Below are 18,817 nucleotides of genomic sequence, written 5' to 3' on the forward strand. Positions count from 1 at the left end.
CGTGCATGGTCAGGGGCCCCTCTCAGGGCATGCCCATGGTGGCCAACAGAGAACGGTAGTGTTCTTGGAAGTGGGGGCCTGAGAAACCTGTCCCCCTGCCACTTCATCTCCTTCCTTCTGTGGCGTCGGACACAGGGAAGTGGGCTTGTCCTGGGGCACCCCAACAGTGGGTGTCAGGGCAAGGACTATTCTGGTGCGCACCCCACAGTTTTCTAGTCGGTCTGTGGAGGCATAGGAGGGTTGAACCCCAAAGAGGCAATCTCTCAGGACAGCCAGCAGCCCATCTTTAGTGCCTTCCGTGTGTGTGACCTGCTGTCGTGTGCCGTCAAGTTGGAACTGACCCACAGCTGACCCTCCAGTGGCTTTCCAGAGGCAGTTTAATCACGCAGCAGGAGATTCCCATTCATTTGCTATGAAGCAGCTGATAGATTTGAACCATGTGCCTTTGGGGTTGCATCGCATCTTCTTACACTAGACCACCAGGGCTTCCTTTAGGTTACTCTAGAGTTCTATAATAGAAGTCCCACAAGTTACTGGCTTTAAGAGAGAGCTGTCCCCTTACAGTTCAGGGGGCTACAAGTCTGAATTCAGGGAGCCCCCTCCCAGGGAAGGCTTTCTCACGTGGTCACGGCGGGGTGAGGGTCCTTGTCTCCTTCCAGCATCTGTGGGCCAGTAACGCTCCTAGAGCTCTGTGCTTCTGGACATCATCGATCATTACCCTTCCAAGGTGTCTCTTCCTGAGGAACAGTCCCTTCCAACCACATGCCCAGTGTGTGTGAGGAACAGTCCCTTCCAACCACGTGCCCAGTGTGTGTGAGGGGGACTTTGCCCTCCTTTCCTGGAAGGAGCACTCCGGCTGCACTTTTGGTGGCCCATGGGGTACTCAGGGCTCTTCAACAATACAACTGTGTGGCCTGTGGTCAGTTACAGCTCTCTGGTGTCTGTGTTGGCTATAGTAGGACCTTCTACAGAAACATCTCCTCTCTAACTTGTTTTCCCCAAAAAGTGAGCTTTTGGGATCATATATTCAAAATAATAATAAAATGTTGGCATTAGTAATTATAGAAATCAAATAAAAATCACCATTTGTTGACCATGTGCTCCAGCCTGGCACTCGGCCAGATAGTTCTAGGTTCTCCATTGTCCCCGACCCAGTTTTAAAGACCAGGACAACGGAGCGCTGAGTTTAGGTGGTGACCTCGAGGTGAAGCAGAGTCTGGATTTGAACCCAGATCTGCTGACTCCAAAGTTTCTTAGGCTTTTCTGGGATGGCAGGTAGATCTGTGGTTGACAGTTCTGTAAGAACACACTCTTGTTATCAGTTGTGTCCAGCTCCTGGCCAGCCTGTGTGGCATGGCTACCATTCTGTTCCCTCTGGGGTGTGGGGAGCCCCCACAGCAGCTTCCTCTGCCTCTCTTCAGGTCCGCTTCCTGTCTGCTGCCACCTAGGACATGCTCATTGTTGTGTGCCGTCCAGTCGGAAGTGACCCGAGCTGGCCGTCAGTGGGGTTTGGAGGCAGTGTTATAGACAGGAGGAGACTGTCCATCTTTCTCCTGCAGAGTAGCCTGTAGATTCAGGATGTGTACCTTAAAAACGCATCTCACCTCGCTCTTCCTCCTCTGAATGCAGAGACAGTGAGGAGGGACACGGCAGAACTTAAAACTATATTTTAATTGGACTTTCAGTTTAACAACTAAAATTCCTTGTTAGTGACAATTTGCCATTCTTTACCATTAATAAAGAAAATAAAATGTCTCCAGCAGCCAATAAGCTGACAAAGCCACATAAAAATACACAGAAAGCCCAGAGGTGCACGGTTCAAATCCACCAGATGCTCTGCTGGAGAAGGAGGAAAAATCTCCTTCTGTACCAGTCAGATCTGAGTTGACGGTACACACACACAAAAATAATAAAATAAAAATTTTTTTTAAAAAAAGGAAAAAAAAATCACAGAAAGAAAAAACAAAACATCTAAAAGCCCAACCCTGAGCCCAGAATGAAACTTTGTCTTCTAACTTTTGACTAATGTACATTCTATCAGCCCTTTAAAAAGAAAGGCACCCACGTCTGTCCAGTAGATTGGTTCAAGGCGACTGTCCACTGGGTTTCTGAGGCCATGAGTCTTCATAGGAGGACGCTGCTTATCTATCTTCTCAGAGCAGCTGGTGGATTTGAACTGCTGACCTCTCAGCTACTGCAGCATGCTGTGTAAGCACTGCACCACCAGAGCTCCTTATTTGCCCTTCGGTGTCTTAAGATAGAAGTTTCATTGAAGACACCTAAAATAAAATGCCCTTGATATTTCCATACAAAATCAGCGTTTTCTGTGTAAAACCTGCCCTGGCGGCTACGCCTCTGCATTTTGTCCCTTGGGTTTCCGACAGACGGTGTCTCCCCTCGGGAATAACTCACTTGTCAAAACTGTCGTCTGCTACCACGTCAGGCTGCTTTTTTCTTCTCTCTCGCCCTCAAAATTCAGCTCTGGTTCTGCCTCCTGAGGTCTGTGGGTGTCCCGACAAACACACCTCGCTTTTCCTCCTCTGAATGCTGAGACATTGTGGTGGGACACCACAGAATCCAGCCCAGCAAACCTCACATCTTCCTGCCTCCGTCCGATTTCAAAGCCGTTTGAGACACAAGCTGTTCAGACAGTCCCTGAACACGACCTCACAGCCCAGTGAATTCCCGGCAATGGGCAGCGGCCCAAGTCTTCCAGCTGTGGCCTCCTGCACCATCTTGGATTCAAGCCCCCCAAAACCTTTCCAGAGGTCCCTGTCAGGCTCTGCTGTCCTCAGCTGGGAGGCCTGGTCCTCAGGAAGCCTCTCTCCGTCCTGCTGAGGCAGCACAGGCCCCGTGATCCCTGAAAATTCTCTTCCCTCGTCGTCAGAAAACCCGATGTCACAACCTTGACAGGACATCTCTTCCTCTGCTCCTCTTCCTTCCCCTCTCTGAGCTCCATCTCAGCTCTGAAGTGGAAGAGAAGTTCACTCCCACCGTCCACTGAGCAGACACAGGGACCCCTTCCCCAGTGTGCTCCACGGTGGAAGTGTCAGGGTTCGCTCTGGGTTTAGTTGAGTTAGTCTCTTGTGAGTGCACTAGACTCCCCTAACAACACACCGTGGGTGGAGGGGCTTCTCTCCACAAATGTCTCATCTCGGTCCCGCGAGCCCAGGACCAGCGTGTCTCCTCTCACGGAACCAGGGTATATCCTTGCGGTCCTGGAGCCCGAGGCCTATATGTCAGCAGTGTCCCCAGCTCCTGGTGACTCCAGGCATCCTTGGCACACAGTTGCAGGGTCACGTGCTGGCTTTCCTCTGTCTCTTGTCTTTTATAAGGACATTACTCACACCAGGGGAACACACACGTGTCTCACGGGGTGCAGCCAGGGTGCTCCTTGGAGGCGGGAATGACAAGGCTTCACCTCACATACCCTGGGCATGCTCCCGGTAGCTGCCAGTCCCTGAAGGAGGACATCATGCTTGGGAAGGCAGAGGGTCAGTAAAAGGGAAAGACCCTCGACGAGATGGAGTGAGGACGGGCCTATGACTGTGGGGATGCTGTGAGGGGCTGTTGGGCACGGGGCTGCGAGCAATCCACACTGGCTCAGTGACGCCTACGGACCACTGCTAGAGGATTCGGCCCACTCTGCTGTTACTCTGGTAAGGTGCTCCTGATTCAGGCCACGGCCTTGTCAGTCCCTCGCGATGCATCTGAGAGCTGGGCATAATCAGGATGATAGATGAATTGAAGCCTCTGAGCTGTGGTGTTGGAGAAAGGTCAAAAGAGCAGACATGTCTTGGAGAAGGGGGAGCCAGCGTCCTCCTCGTAGCCAAGGACTGAGGCTTCATCTCACATACTCTGGACATGTTGTTAGGTGAGGCTAGTCCTTGGAGAGGGACATCATGCTTGGGAAGGTAGAGGGACAGCGAAAGAGAGGAAGACCCTCAGGCAGGTGGACTGACACAGTGGCCGCAGCAACGGACTTGACAGTGTCAGAGATGGTGAGGACGGCACAGGACAGGACGAGTTTCAGACCTGTTGTTCACAGGGTCGCTATGAGTCATATTCAACTCCTCAGCACCTCACGACAACTACTCCAGTAGGGCCTCAAGTTAACCTCATGACCACATTACAGAGACCCTCTTTCCAAAGTCATGTTCATAGGTTTGGGGATTACGACTTCAGTGTAACTTTCTCTGAAGACCCACCCAGCCCCACCACCCAGCGGGGAGGGAAATGCTGGTGCTTCACCTCCAGGAGAAGGTGGTCCTCAGGCAAACGCAGAGGCCATCAAAGGTGAGCCTGCCCAGCTGTGCTCTGGACACCGAATGCCTCCTCTGCTGGATGTCAGCTGCACAACAGAAAAGTGGCGGGAGAACGTGTTTCTTTCCCTTTGAGTGTCATCAAGAAACTTGACCTTGACCCTGACTCACATGCCCCCTGGAGGATGGTGTGGACCTGCCCCACGGGGTTCCCGGGCTGCGCGCTTTCCTGAAGCCGACTGCCACAGCTTTCTCCTGTGAAGAGGGTGGTGGGTTTGAACTGCTCACCTTTCAGTCAGCAGCTAAGCCATTTGGAACCATGCCGCTAGGGCTCCTGTAGGAAACAAGAAGATCCTGACACGGAAGCCTTGACCACCACACTCGTGCTCAACGCAGCAGAATGCTTCCCTCCAGCTGCTTCCGGGCGAGTTTCTTCTAAAAGACATTCCAGTGAAGAGCTGCTAGCACGGCCGCTCCCTGGGATTGTTCTAGAAGGTGCTCAAGAAGCCATTAGTGATTTGATGAATGGCTCGCTGAGTCCACACCTCCACAGCAAGAGCAGCACCCAGGGAGCCCAAGCAAATCAGCACCCCAAAATGCAGAGCAGAGCTGCTATCAGAAGAGGCCATCTTTCTAAATGTCACACACACACACTTTCCACAGACGCATGAGGAAGGATGGTGCATAAATTAACATACATTTGCATAACACAATACAGCTGTTAATTTATGAGCACAGGAAAGCTACAAAGTTTTGAAGTTTGAGGCTTTTACAATTCTTAATCTTTGGATGTGTTCCCACCTGTTGAAGATGCAGGTGAGGTGCTGACGTATTCAAAAACTTAGATAAACAACACATGACTTTAAGTGTATCTCACGCAGTATTTGAGACACCCTGGAACTGAAAAAGTGGAGGTTGCTTATTCTAACAGCAAACTGAACTAAGTGCCTGTGTTTTTATTTGCTAATTCTGGCAACTTCTATACAGGTGGACCTCAGAGATACCACTGGTTTGCTTTCAGATAATTGCAAAAAATAGACTGTAACAGTAAACCCAGTAGAGAAATAAAGCCAGGGCTGCAATAAAGCGAGTCGCAGGCCTTTTACTTTGCAGCACAGATCAAAGTCAAGCCGACATGATGCTATAGTCCATCAAGTATGTACCTGCCTGACGGAAAGTCTAAATGTCGTATCAGCACGGTGTGACGCACGGACAGGAAGGGAGGTCGGACTGCTGGGGAAAGGCGCCGACAGCCCTGCCCAGGACACGGGTGCTGCAAACTTCAAAGTGTAAGGAGCAGAGAGGCCTTAGGTGCGGTGGTTGAAGCACTCGCTTCACCGTCTGGAACTCACCTTTGCTCCACGCAAGAGAAGTGGAAATCTGCTTTGGATGGCAGCCTTGGAAACGCTACGGGGAGGGCCACTCTGTCCTGTGTGGTCACTAAGAGTCACAAGTGACTCACGGCTGTGGGTTTGGTGTGGACTGAACTCCCTAGCGGCTAGGTGCTGGAAAGACGTGGACCACGGGGCCTTGGTAACTTTCTGTTGGGGTCTGTACTTGAACTCACTGTTGTAGTCGCTGGGTCAGTCCAGCGCGTTGAGTCTTCCTCTTTCTCTGATTTTCTACATTACCGAGTGTGGTGTCCCTCTGCAGGGACTGGTCCCTTCTAACAACAAACCGGCCGTGTATGAGGTGGAATCTCACCATCCCTGTCTATGGAACATTCCATCTGCACCTCCTCCGGGACAGAGCTGCTCCATGCTCTGACCATCCGTGGTAGATTCAATATTCTTCATCAACCCCACAAACCAAAGGCATCAGTCCTTCGGGGTCGTCCTTATTCATCGTCCAATTTTCACACGCATCTCAAGTGTCTGAAAATGCCACGGCCTGGGTCAGGTGCACCCCAGTCCTCAGGGGGTCGTCCTTGCTCTTCAGAGGTGCTTTCCAGCAGATCTGCCTGTTCCGATGCATCTTGGGAGTTCCCAACTATGGCTTCTCCTTAGCTCAAGATGAGGTCGTTTCCTGGGTTTGCCCTCACAGAACAGCACAGGCCGCAAGGCTCCAGCCAACAGAAATTCAGCTCCTGCCTGCTGCCCAAGCTCTCTCCGGGCTCTGCACAGCTCCAGCCCCGAGTCCCTGGGGGTCTGTGCACACCTGTGTCCCCAGGTCCACGTGAGGATGGTGGTGAGTGCTCCTGTCTCGACGGCACCACACTCCCTTCCTACCTCTTCCCCTCACCTGGGCGGTACTGGAATCTACCTCCAGCTGCCTTGTCAGGTGGGCCTGTGCTGCCAGACAGAACTGTGAAGCCCCAGCCTGAGCCTGTGGCCCTCCTGGGACTGCCCTCTGTGGTGACAGGTACAGCAAGGCGCCTGTATGTGTCCACAGGTATCACAGACTGGCAGGACTGGTGACAAGCCAGCAGGGTCCCTAAGATTCTGGCACACAAGCCCTGCCCGTAATTAACATGCTGCCCCCACCTTGTCATTAAGTGCCACTGAGTCGAGTACAACACACAGCAACCGTGTGAGCATCAGGCCTGAGCCCTGTCCTGCCCTGTGCCATCCTTGTCATCCCTGACACGCCTCGACCCATTTGCTGTACTCGTGTCAATCTGTCTTGTTGAGGGTGTCCCTCTTCTCCACCATCTTTCCAAGCATGGCGTCCCTCTCCAGGAAATAAGTCCTCCTAACAACATGCCCAAAATATGTGAGATGAAGCTTTGTCCTCTTCGCCACCACAGAGCCCTCTGGCTGAACTTTCTTCCAGACATTTCCTGTTTGTTCTTTCGACAGTCCGTGGATGTTCAGTGCTCTTCTCTGATGCCACTACTCAAAGGCATCAATTGTTCTTCTGTCTCCTGTATTCATTGTCTAGCTCTCAGATGCAAAGGTGATTCGAAAGGCCATGGCTTGAAGGCCACACCTTAGTCTTCAAACTGACATCGTTGCTCCTCAGTACTTTGGAGAGGTCCCTCACAGCCGACCTTCCAAAGGCAGTACGTCTCCTGATCTCCTGACTGCTGGTACCAAGGGTGTTGATGGTGGATCCAAGTAAGATGAAAATCATTGACAATTTCAATCTTTTCTCCACTTATGATGCTGCCTATCAGCCCTCCACGTTGGTGCTAGGAAAACGGAGGGCCAGTGAAAGAGAGGAGACTGTCAAGGATGTGGGCTCACAGTGACCACGACAATGGCCTTGAGTATGCAGAATGTGAGGACGGTATCAGACAGGGTAAGGGTCCTATCTGGTCATAGGGTCACTGGGTCATAGTTGACTTCATGGCACCTACATCACCACCACCTGCATGGGGCAAGAGGGGAGAGGACAGAATGGGACTGCACTAAAGCCCTGCTGATCACAGCCGATGGCCACCTGCCAGCAGCTTTCAGAGCTGGACATCTTCCCGGGAGGACACTGTCCATCTTTATCCCAAGAACTGCTCATCAGTTCAGACTGGTGGAGCCTCTCGGGCTTTGGGCAGAAGCGCACTCACAGTAGACTCTGCCACTAAGCCTCATGCAACCCCTCAGCCCACCCTCCCCCGTCCAGCCTCGGGTGGCCACCAGTCAGCTCCCTGTGTCTGTTCGCTGGGCCGGTCCAGCGATCTTGCCCCTTTCTGGCCCTCCATGGTGTGGCCACCAGGACTTCAGTTCTCGTCATGGCACAGGGACATCCCACTGGACACAAGGACCATGCTGGGCCCCTTTCTGTTCATGGTTATCACTGGCCTCCCCATTCTGGTCCAGCAGTCAACACTGGGCCCTCTGTCCCCTGACCACATAGATGCAGCTGACTCCCCAGCAGCTGTTGAAATCTGATGGCACAGATAGAAAAGAACACACTCCTGTTGAAAGATTGCCCAAAACCTTCCACCAGCAGTCATCTGGTGTCACCCCGCTGGCAGTGTCCCCTGGAGTGGCCAGTACCACACAGCCTTCCTGGATGATGAAGCTCATGTCCAGTTTGTACATTTTGGAGACCGAGCTTGGCCCTCTCGCTCTGACCTTTGAAAGGGCTGAGCACTGGGGACCTTGAGACAAGCTAGAAACGACAGCCAAAGTCCAGGGCATCACAGTGGCCGTCCCCATCTAACCAGCAAATCCCAGGCCGGTGGCTGGTTCATCCCAAATGACGTCCAGTGCCTCAGAACTGCAGGCCAGCCAAAGGCTCCGTGGACTCTCGGAGCAGACGGAAGGGATTCAACCTCCCTGAAGAGAGTTGCTCTGTTATGGACTCCCGGCCGAGGGGCTTGATCAGTGGATGGAAGGAGTTCTGCGGGAGGGTGGCCATTCTGAGGGGGCTCTGGACGGCCCACTGTTATAAACATCCAGGCCGCAGAGGGCACACTCCTGGGCTTTTCCAGAACATTCCCATGACCAGCAGGACCAGCTCAGAGCAAGGTCATCAGGGGAGCAGGCAGGAAGCAGGCAACAGGGTCACATCTTTCAGACGGAGTGGACACAGATAAAGGCCCGGGCTTAGAGCACTTGCTGTTTACCACTTCCTGGCAGTGTGTGACCCTGTGTACAATCAACAGGATGGTCAGTGAGAGTCTGAACGATGCTGTGTGGAGGCAGGGGAGAGAGCTGGTCACTGTCCCCGTCCTGTGACCCCCGAGCAGGGCCTGGCTTTTTCAGGCTTGCTGTGCAGAGTTCAGGCTCCTCAGAGTCCTTGACACGACGGCGAAGCTGCTCTCTCTGGCCTCATGCGCACTGGGCTGGGCTCAGCTCCCCCGGCGAGCAGTTACCCTCCGTCCTGCAGGGTCAGTGGACAGCTGCGGGCCTGATGAACACAGGCTTGGAGCTGGCTGGCCTCTCGCAGGGCCACCGTTTGTCAGGCGCATGCTGCCCCCTCCTGGCGGCCTGGTTTCTCTGGAAGCAGAAGCTGGACAGGACTGGGAGCCCACAGGTGTGCAGAGGTCTGAGCGGGACATCTCACCTGGGTAGGTGACAACAAAGGGCAAGCTGTCCTCCCCGAGGGGGCACAGGCCACACCTGTCAGTCAGGACCAGGGGCCAGGCGTGTGGTCACTAGGAACAGCTGCCCTTTGGCCCCAGAGACAGTCAGTCTGAGGCCAGGCAGCTTGATACACATATATGAAGGGAACCTTGCTAGGCTGAGCTGGGAAGCGCTGGGCTGACAGTGGGTGAGTGGCTTGACTCCTGAAGAGATCGGAGTCCCAGCAGAACAAAGGAGGGTCACTGTGTGAGAGGGTCCGGAGTGGCAGGCAGTTTGGCTTGGTTTTGAACAGCAGCCTGGTGGCACAGTGGTGGCCTCACAGAACAGAGTAGAATGCCCCCCACCCCACCTCAGCGTTTCCAAGGCTGTGGTTACTTACAGAAGCAGACCACCTCGTCTCTCTCCTTGGAGCAATTGGTGGCTTTGAACTGCCAAGCTTTCAGTAAGCAGCCAAGCACTGAAGTATTATGCCACCATGCTGCACCCAGAGACCCTCAGCCTCGCTCTGAAGGGGGAGATGGCTCTGATGTTATTTGGAACAGGGCTTCTTCTCATCTTGAGAATTCCCCTGCCATGCTGGCTGAAGATGGAGGTGGAACAGAGACCATGGCGTAAGGCTTGGTCCAACCTGGTGCTCCTCCTCTGTGCCCTCCCTCTGCCAGGCCGTCCCTGAGTACAGCAGCCTCCACGAAGACCTGCCCTACCTGGACATGGTGGTTGCGGAGACCCTGAGGCTTTACCCACCAGCTTTCAGGTAGGCCTTAACCTCTGAACCCGCAGCATCACCTGTCCTCCACTGGTACCCCCAGCAGAGACCTCACAAACAGAGGACTCCAACCTCAAAGGAGGGAGTGTGTCCTGGGTTCTCAGATCCCCAGAGCACCAGGCATTGGGCTGAGATCTCGGGTTACCGCTGCTCGACTGCCTTTTTTACTTCCTAGCTTTTTTGCTTTAACCAACAGAAATCTCTCCTCTCACGGTTTTGTTGTTGTTGTGTGCCACTGGGTGAGAACTGACCCTTAGCTGACCCTCCAGTGGGTTTTCAGAGGCAGTAAATCACACAGGAGAAGACTGCCCATCTTTCTCCTGCAAAGCAGCTGGAGGATTAAAACTGGGCCGTTGGGATTGCAGCTCAGCTTCTCACCGCTAGGCCTCGAGCTCCCTCCTGGGAAGTCTGAGTTCAGGGTGCAGCTCTGAGGAAAACCTTTCTCCCTGTGGAGAAATGTCCTCATCTCCCATCAACATCTGTGGGCCTGTGCCCCTTACAGATCTCCATGTGTCTTGTCACCAAGCTTTCCCTGGGCCTAGGAGATCCTCAGCACAGGGACCCTGGGTCTGAAGGACATGCCCCATTCTCAGCCTTTCTTTCTTGGTGGCAGAAGGTCCCTCACTGGCCTTTTCTTGGCATGGCCTTTGTCCCCAACCTAAGCCATCTCGTCAGTCTTCCAACCTGCCCTGTTCATTCACTCGCTCACCACCCCTATGCCATCCACCCCTCTCTAAGTGTCTCTATGGATATGTTACTTCTGTTCTGTGATGGGACATATCTCAGCACCTCTAACTTCTCACCTGCAGACTGTCACAGCAACTTGTAAATCCAGAGAGCAGTGGGAGTGTCTGAGGTGCACACAGAGCGGGTGGTCTTACCCTGGATCCTGGACGCCTGTAGAGTAAAGCAATGCCTAGATTCCAGGTTCTAGAAACAGAACCAGCACAAAGCATTTGACCATTGGCATGGATTATTCTAGAAACAGAACACAAGCTTTTAACTGTTCTTGTGAGTAGAGTCGGAATGGTCCTTAGAAGGAAGGATAGGGAGTTAAAGAGGAAACGCCCTGTGAGATGGACAGGCAGGGGTGTGACGAGGGCTCCACCATAAGCAGCACTGGCGAGGCGGTGTGGGGAGGGATGGTTTGGTGCAGAGGCGTGTAAACAGCTCTGGCCAGAGCACACGAGAAGCTTCAGAAAGGAAATGCAGGTAGGGGTTCAGCCTTTCCGTAGATTTGTATGCATAAAGCTGAATTTACCAAAGTGCTTTTGTTATTACAACTAACTACACGCATCTTTTCATTTTAAAAAGAATGTACTTTTTGATGAAACACTGCACAAAGGTTTTTGAAATGGTCATTTTAGTGTCCATCGGACCATGTCACCACAGTCAGGTCTGGTGAAAGCACTGTCTTGAAGCCCTACCCCCTGTGAAGAACTTGCAAGATCACTTTCCTGTGTAATTATTTTGTTGTTCTATGTAATTTTAGTTTTATTTACATTCTTTTCATTTTGTTTATTTGCTTTATTTTATTGTTAGAAACTTTCCTGCTCCTCCCACAGGCCTGGGTTTGCCTGACTGACCTTTGTCCGCAGAGGAGGCCGGAGCACTTTCTGTGCAAGTGTTGTTGTTCTTGTTGTTAAGGTGCCATCTAGTTGAGTATGACCCATGGTGACCCTGTGGACACCTGACCCCTGCCCCATCCTGTGCCGTCCTCTTCATCTGACACACTCGAGCCCTCTGCAGTCACTGCGTCTATCATCTTGTTAAGGGTCTTCCTCTCTTTCACTGACCCTCCACCTTTCCAAGCATGATGTCCCTCTCCAAGGAAGAGCTCTCCTGGCAACACACCTGAAATGCCTGAAGCATGTGAGAGAGACAAAGCTTTGTCATCTTTACCTCCAAGAAGCTGTCTGGCTGCACTTTCTCCAATTCCTATCTGTGCTTTCGGCAACCCAGGGGACAGTCAGTACTCTTCTCCAACGCCACACCTCAAAGCATCAATTCTTCTGTCATCCTTATTCATTGTTCAGCTCAGAGGCAGAGCAAGTGATTGAAAAGACCATGGCCTGACAGGTGCACTTTAGTCTTCAAACCTCCATCATTCATTGCTCTTTAGTGTTTTGGAAATGTCCTGACAATGGACTTGCCCACTGCAATGCATCTGATCTCCTGACTGCTGGTACCAAGAGTGTTGGCTGTGGACCCAGGGAAGATTCAATCACTGACGGTATCAGTCCTTCCCCATATATCGTGATGTTGCCTAGTGGTGAGGACCTTTTGCTTTCTTGATGTCGAGAGATAATTCATATTGAAGGCTGCAGTCCTTGATCTTCTGCAGCAAGCGTTTCAGAGCCTCTTCATTTTAGGCAAGCAAGGATGCAATTGGTTAATCAGGCATCTATACCGTGTGGTTTGGTCAGCTGAGTCCCACTTGGCACCCTCTCCTGAGCTGTAAGACCAACCCCTCAAAGGTGGCAGGCCCTAGTCCATGGGCACCTCCTGCTCCAGGGTCCAGCCTGGCCACACCACCCCTGCAGATGAAAACCTTCCACCCTCAGCTCAGCTGATGGCTGTAGTACCATGTGCTCTGCACATGTCTGAACAGGGTCCCTCCACCCTGTACCCTCTGGTATGTCAGAGGCTCATCAGAGGAGGCAGCAGGTACCAGATTCTCAGAAGCTGAGGTAGGGTAACGAGTGATCAGCATTGTATCTATCCCACTGGGAGATACACAGAAGAACCCCTGCCCCACGGCTAGAAGTGAAAGTGCACATGGGTGAGCTTTAAATATCTGTTACAAATCTAGGGCCCTGGTGGTCCAGTCAGCAGGAAGCTACAGCCCCAAACTAAAACCGCATGGTCCAAATGCAGCTGCTTTGCTGGAGACGGGCTGTCTCCTCTCCTGAGATACAGCCTCTGAAAACCTGCTGGAAGACAGCTGTGGGTCAGTTCTCACCTGACGGCAATGAGTAAAAACCCTGACATGTCATTAATAACAAAAGCAAAAAGCCTACATGTAAACACATCAATTGAGTTGATTCTGCCCCAATAAGCCACGTGCATCAGAGCAGACCGCTCTGCCGCATTCAAGGTCATGATCTATAGGAAGCTGATCACCAGGACATGTCTCCCCAGGCACCTCTGGGTGGATTCAAACCACCAACCTTTGCAATTCCTATTGATGGCTTAACCCTCTGCACCACTCAGGGATTCCCCGACATCAACCCAGCTTACTGCCAGCAGGGCCACTCGGGTTCACGGCTACTGTGGGGCAGAGCAGGGCAGCCCCAGATGGCCTCCAAGGCTCTGTTCTCACTGCTCTCCATGGAACAGCTGGGGGGTTCGAACCACCCTACTCTCAGCAGTCCAACACTTAACCCGCTACACTACCAGCGCTGGGGCCAAAGTGACCGCTGGCCTGGCCCCTGTCCACGCTGGCCCGGCAGCCTCACTCCTGCCTCTCCTCAGGTTCACCAGGGAGGCAGCGAAGGACTCGGAGCTCCTGGGCCAGCGCATCCCCGCAGGTGCTGTGCTGGAGGTGGCCGTGGGTGCCCTGCACCATGACCCCGAGCACTGGCCGCAGCCCGAGGTCTTTGACCCTGAGAGGTGAGTGTCCCTTGATGGCCTGGGGGATGGATGTTGGCAGGTACAGTGAAGTGGGGTGGGGAGTGGGGTCACCTGGTGGCCTCTGTCATGAAATGAGTGCAGAGTCCCATCCGCACCCACCTGGGCGCACACACTCATGGTGGAGCCTCCCAATTCAGACCACGGTCACCTAGCTGTGAAGCTGTCCGTGGCTGCAGGTGGACCCACTCATACCTGAGGTCCAGAACAGCTACCCGGCATGGTGGGTGGAGCATGGGGCAGCAGTGACGCCTCACCTCCACGCCTCTGCCCAGCGCTAGCTACACCTGCTTCACAGTAGACACGGGAGGCCCCAGGCCCAGCAGGAGTGGCCACTAGGAGGTGCAGAGGAGGAAGGGGCAGTGGTACCATCTCACTGGAGCAAACCTTGGGGTCCAACTTGAGGAGTGAGCTCATCAAAGCATGCTGAGCCCAGGGGACACCCCGAGAGTCTGAGGCTTCACAGAGCAGGTGAACAGCCAGCAAATGACATGGGTCCCCCAGGCCCCACCCCTGATGAAGGCAGGGGGTGAGGAGTGTTGGGGGGGGTGAGCGGCAGGGGTCACCCACCTGATGAGAGCTGATGGCCAGATGGGATACATCAGAGTGCATCAGGAGTGGGTGTCTGGTCAACCTCAGTGTCCCAACTCCCCTGCCCCCGCCCCCCAGGTTTACAGCTGAGGCCCGGAGGCAGCACCGACCTTTCACCTACCTGCCCTTTGGGGCAGGCCCTCGAAGCTGCCTCGGGGTGCGCCTGGGGCTCCTGGAGATCAAGCTGACGCTGCTCCGTGTACTTCGTACCTTCAGGTTCCAGGCCTGCACTGAGACCCAGGTGAGGCCTACCCTGGGGGCCCGTTTCTGGGGGTCTCACTCCTGGGTGGGGCCTGCTACCTGGAGGCCCACTTCCTGGGGGTGGCTCCGTTTCTGGGAGCGCTCCACTCCTGGACAGCTTGTTTCTCAGGGGAAACTCTTGGGAGAATTGGCGCTTAGGGGACCCTGCTCCAGGGGGCAATTCCTTGGAAGGGGACATCATGCTGAGGAAGCTGGAGGGTCAGCGAAAGAGGGGAGACCCTCAACGAGAGGGCCTGTCAGTGGCTGCAGCATCAGGCTCAGTTATGTCAGAGACGACGAGGACGGCACAGGACAGGACAGAGTTCAGGTCTGTTAACTGAATCACTCTGTGGTGCTTGAAGACACAACAACTACTACTCCTGGGGGACCCCACTTCTGAAGGGTCACCCTGGTTCTCTGACATGCAGCCTGCGAGAACTATACCATGCTGTAGAAGGGGGTGTTAACCATAGCCCCCCACCTCCTCTCTGCATGAGTTCATGTGGGTGTGCACCAGAGCCCTGGGCGTGCTAGCTGCTGGGAAGGGGGTTCCCCCTCTTCGGCATCTCTCTGATCTTATCTATTGTGGGTTTGGCCTGTGGTCCAGATCCACCCTGTGAGATCACGGACTTTGTGGGGGCTCCTGAGCTTCTTGGAGTCTCCACCATGAGTGCCGGCCCGGTCAGGTGGCATCATCCTCAAATGGCTAGAGCCTGCCATTGGGGTGCTGAGTCCTCACTGTCACCCAAATGTGTGTCCACCCTGTAGTAGGGCCCACCTCTCACCAAGTCCCCACACTGCCCCCAAGTCCCTGGGGACAGTCACCAGGGCCATCGCTTCTCCCAGTCCACAGCCATCTATGGAGAATTGTCACTCCCATTATCCGTGGGGAGCCAGGGCTTGGAGAGAGGACAATCTGAGGGCTCTGCAGCAGGTTCCCGATGTGGTCACGTTTGGACCACTCACATTAGCAGATGCCACGTGGAAACGGAGCTCACTCATGTGCCCCACGTCCTAACCCCTCTTCACCACCCCCTCCAAGAAGCCCTGACTGCCAGCCCTCCTTTCACGGTGCCACTTCAAGGTCATCTTCACCTGTGCAAATACAGCCAACACCAACCATGTATGGCTACTCAAAATTTAAACAAAATGCACTGATGTTGTTGTAATTAATTCAGTCATTAATAACATGTACTAATTAAAGAAGCTAAAAATCTCCCATGGCAAACATAGATAGGGAGCTGCAGCACCCTACTTCCAAACCCCTCAGAAAGGGGCCATGGCTCATGGGCAGGATCCCCGCTGGCAGAGAGGCCCCTGGGCTCTGCTGCCCAGGCAGCTCAGGAAAGGCAGAACCTGTCCAGTGACCGGCCACCACCCCCACCTGGGCACAGGAGGGCTGCCCTGGCGGCCTCTGCAGGGAGTCCAGGTCCTACCAGGGTGGGCCCGCAGCCCAGTGCCCACAAGTCCTGCAGAGGTGGCCCAGTGCCCACAAGTCCTGCAGAGGTGGCCCAGTGCCCACAGGTCCCGATGGGGGTGGTCTCTCAGGCCCAATGTCCACAGGTCCCGGTGGGGGTGGTCCTTGGCCCCAGTGCCCACGGGTCCCGGTGGGGGTGGTCCCTCGGCCCCAGTTCCCCCCTCGGCCCCAGTGCCCACGGGTCCCGATGGGGGGTGGTCCCTCGGCCCCAGTTCCCCCCTCGGCCCCAGTGCCCACGGGTCCCGATGGGGGGTGGTCCCTCGGCCCCAGTTCTCCCCTCGGCCCCAGTGCCCACGGGTCCCGGTGGGGGTGGTCCCTCGGCCCCAGTGCCCATGGTCCTGCATTGACCCCACTCCCAGGTGCACAGCCAGGTTTCAAGCACCTCAGATCTCACGTGCTTTTCAGGTCCCACTACAGCTGGAGTCCACATCCGCCCTGGCCCCCAAACACGGTGTCTACATCAAGATCGCTCCCCGCTGACCAAAGAGGCTCCCTTGGGGGACAGTGCCTCCACACCTGCAAGGCTGTCCACATGGACACCCCGTCTCCACAGAGCACTGCACGAAAATCCAGGGCACAGCTAGCACTGGCCGGCGGGGAAAGGGCGTGGGAGAGCCTGGCATTCACCCGGCGGCCTCAGCTGCATAATAAAAATCTGCTCTTGAACTTGCCGGTGACTGTCAGCTCTTTCAGCCACTGACCCAAGCCTAGAGGACAGCTGACAATAAGTGACAGGGGATTAGATAAGCCACTGGGAACAGGAAGTGTGGAGGGGCAGGGCAGGGACGGGGACACCCTGCAGTGCCCATCACACTAGCCAGTAGCCTCTCCTGACAGGAAGCATGTGTCCCAGGGGACACCACCCGCGGAAGCACCTAGAACGTCACAGTGAGCTTCTCCAGGGCTGAGCCAACTCCAGACGCCAAGGTGCAGAGACGGCTCAGGTGAAACTCTGCCCTCTCAGCGACCTTGACCACATCCATTCTGCTCAGAGTCCAAACACAGGCAGCCTGAGTAAGAGTGATGGTCGAGTGCTGCGTGGCTCAGGCCAGCAAACCCTCCCCCAGCTGAAAGCCCCCTTGGCCACCAGCAGCCAAGGGACGGTGGTTGCTGGCCGCCTCTGTGAGTGGCTTCTTGGTGTCTCCACCTGTAAAACGAGGCTGCTGTCCAAGATCCAACTTGTTAGGTTTCCTGGAGCGGGGTCTGACCCAGCTGCCCCAGGAACAGTAGATCTGAATGCTGCCCCGTCGGCGCCATCCCCACCAGCCGTTACACTGGAGCCAGTGTTAGACACTGGCCATCCATCCTGTTGAGGGTCTCCCCCTTAGCTCGCCCTCCGTGTTCCCTAGAAGTATGTCTTCTTCCAAGGACTGATCCCTCCTGACTTTCAAAGTGAGACCAAGTTTCAGCACCTTGCCTCTACGCACCTGCTGTTGGGGGACCTCGGAGCCACCCCACCGTGTGAGGCACAGAGTCTGACTTCTCCCTGAGAAACACTTGAATGTGCTCTGCTGGGAACCCAGCCTGCGCAGCTGAGGGGGGACCCGGCCCTGTCCCAACCTCTCCTTGCAGGGCCTCCCCACCTGTACCCCCATCCCCAGAGACCACAAAGTGTGGCACACACCAACAGCCTCCACCCCACTCCCACCACCCTCCGGCTGGGTGTGGATTTACAGGGCCAGCGGCAGATGATTCGGAGCCAGAACAGCAGAGCCCAGTGCCTCTGCACATGTGACCAGCCCCACGGGGTGTGGGCATCTGGCCGGGCCCCTGAAGGCTGTGAGGAGGGCTCCCCCTCCAAGAGGAAGAGGCCCCACAGAGGGCCCCCCCTGGAGGCTTGCAGCATCACAGGCTCTCCACACATCCCACCAGCTCCACCATGTCACCCAGACGCTGAAGGACCACTCGGCCCGTGTCTTGTCAGTTTTTTATTTCCAGGCCTCTGTGACATCTGAAGCAGAGAATCCAGTGTCCTGGGACAGAGCCCATGCTCGGGGGGCCTCGAGGCTGCCAGAGCATGCAGCCACCTTCAGACTATGCTGGGCCGGCCGGCAACCCAGGACCAGACACCCTGACAGACATCAAGTGCACCCCACAGCCTCGCAAGTTCTCGGGGCCCAGTGACAACCGTGTTATACAATAAGCTGTTGCCACGGAGGCCCAGGACTGCAGTTGACAGAAATCCTCGAGGCTAAAACCAATGCAGGAAAGCATCTGTGGGGTTTGCACCTGAGGGGCAACAAAGCCAACAGAGTAAAACAAACAAACAATTTAAAACAGTCTTTAAAAGAAGAGCTGGGCTCCCAGCCTGCAGGCTCCGACGGGAGGCCGGGCAAGGGCACAGGCGGAGACCCCCGAGGTAAGAGCACTAAGAGAGAAGAATACTGCTTCACTGGAAGTCAGCACCCAACAGTTCATTAAAAGCTTGGTTTAAAAAATATATAGAAGCAAAATCCCCACACCCGTCAGGGAGACCCTCAGCTGCTGAACCACCCCCAGAAGCCCACACACACGTGGCCCAAGGTGGAGGTGTAGGCCAAAGCAGAGGCCGAGGCAGTGGTCTCGGGCATGTGGTCAGCCCTGTACTGGATGAGATACTCAGGGTAGACCTGGTGCTTCTCAAAGATCACGAAAATGGATGGGTCGAGCACGCTGTTGACACAGCTGTCGTAGAAGATAGCGCCCTGGCCCTCCTTGGTCGGGGGGCGGACAAAGGAGCAGTGCCCGCGGGTGAATTCGCCCACCAGCACTCGGGCCAGGAACATCGCATGGTTCTGAGAGGTAGACTCACAGTAGTGATGGGAGTAGGCGGCATCGCGGGCAAAGTAGCTTCCTGGAAGGACGTGGTGCTCAGGCCAAGGTGGGGCCGCCCCTCAACTCCACT

At 54.8% G+C, this 18,817-nt stretch overlaps 2 protein-coding genes across 2 annotated transcripts in view; one reads left to right on the forward strand and one right to left on the reverse strand.

The window, feature by feature from the left end:
- The window catches only part of LOC102855481, a 167,818-nt gene extending 151,405 nt beyond the window's left edge, over positions 1 to 16,413 (forward strand). Inside the window, exons 23-26 of the mRNA XM_006887223.1 lie at positions 9,892 to 9,983; positions 13,470 to 13,607; positions 14,295 to 14,457; positions 16,339 to 16,413. Coding sequence (XP_006887285.1) covers positions 9,892 to 9,983; positions 13,470 to 13,607; positions 14,295 to 14,457; positions 16,339 to 16,413 — 468 coding nt within the window. The remainder of the gene's footprint in view (positions 1 to 9,891; positions 9,984 to 13,469; positions 13,608 to 14,294; positions 14,458 to 16,338) is intronic.
- A 1,997-nt stretch (positions 16,414 to 18,410) lies between these two features.
- Positions 18,411 to 18,817, reverse strand: part of PARP12 (poly (ADP-ribose) polymerase family, member 12) — a 38,156-nt gene continuing 37,749 nt past the window's right edge. The window contains exon 15 of the mRNA XM_006887224.1: positions 18,411 to 18,766. Coding sequence (XP_006887286.1) covers positions 18,411 to 18,766 — 356 coding nt within the window. The remainder of the gene's footprint in view (positions 18,767 to 18,817) is intronic.

The sequence above is a fragment of the Elephantulus edwardii genome, unplaced genomic scaffold, assembly GCF_000299155.1.
Source record: "Elephantulus edwardii isolate Elephantulus edwardi_28Jun2011 unplaced genomic scaffold, EleEdw1.0 scaffold00055, whole genome shotgun sequence".
Taxonomy (NCBI): domain Eukaryota; kingdom Metazoa; phylum Chordata; class Mammalia; order Macroscelidea; family Macroscelididae; genus Elephantulus; species Elephantulus edwardii.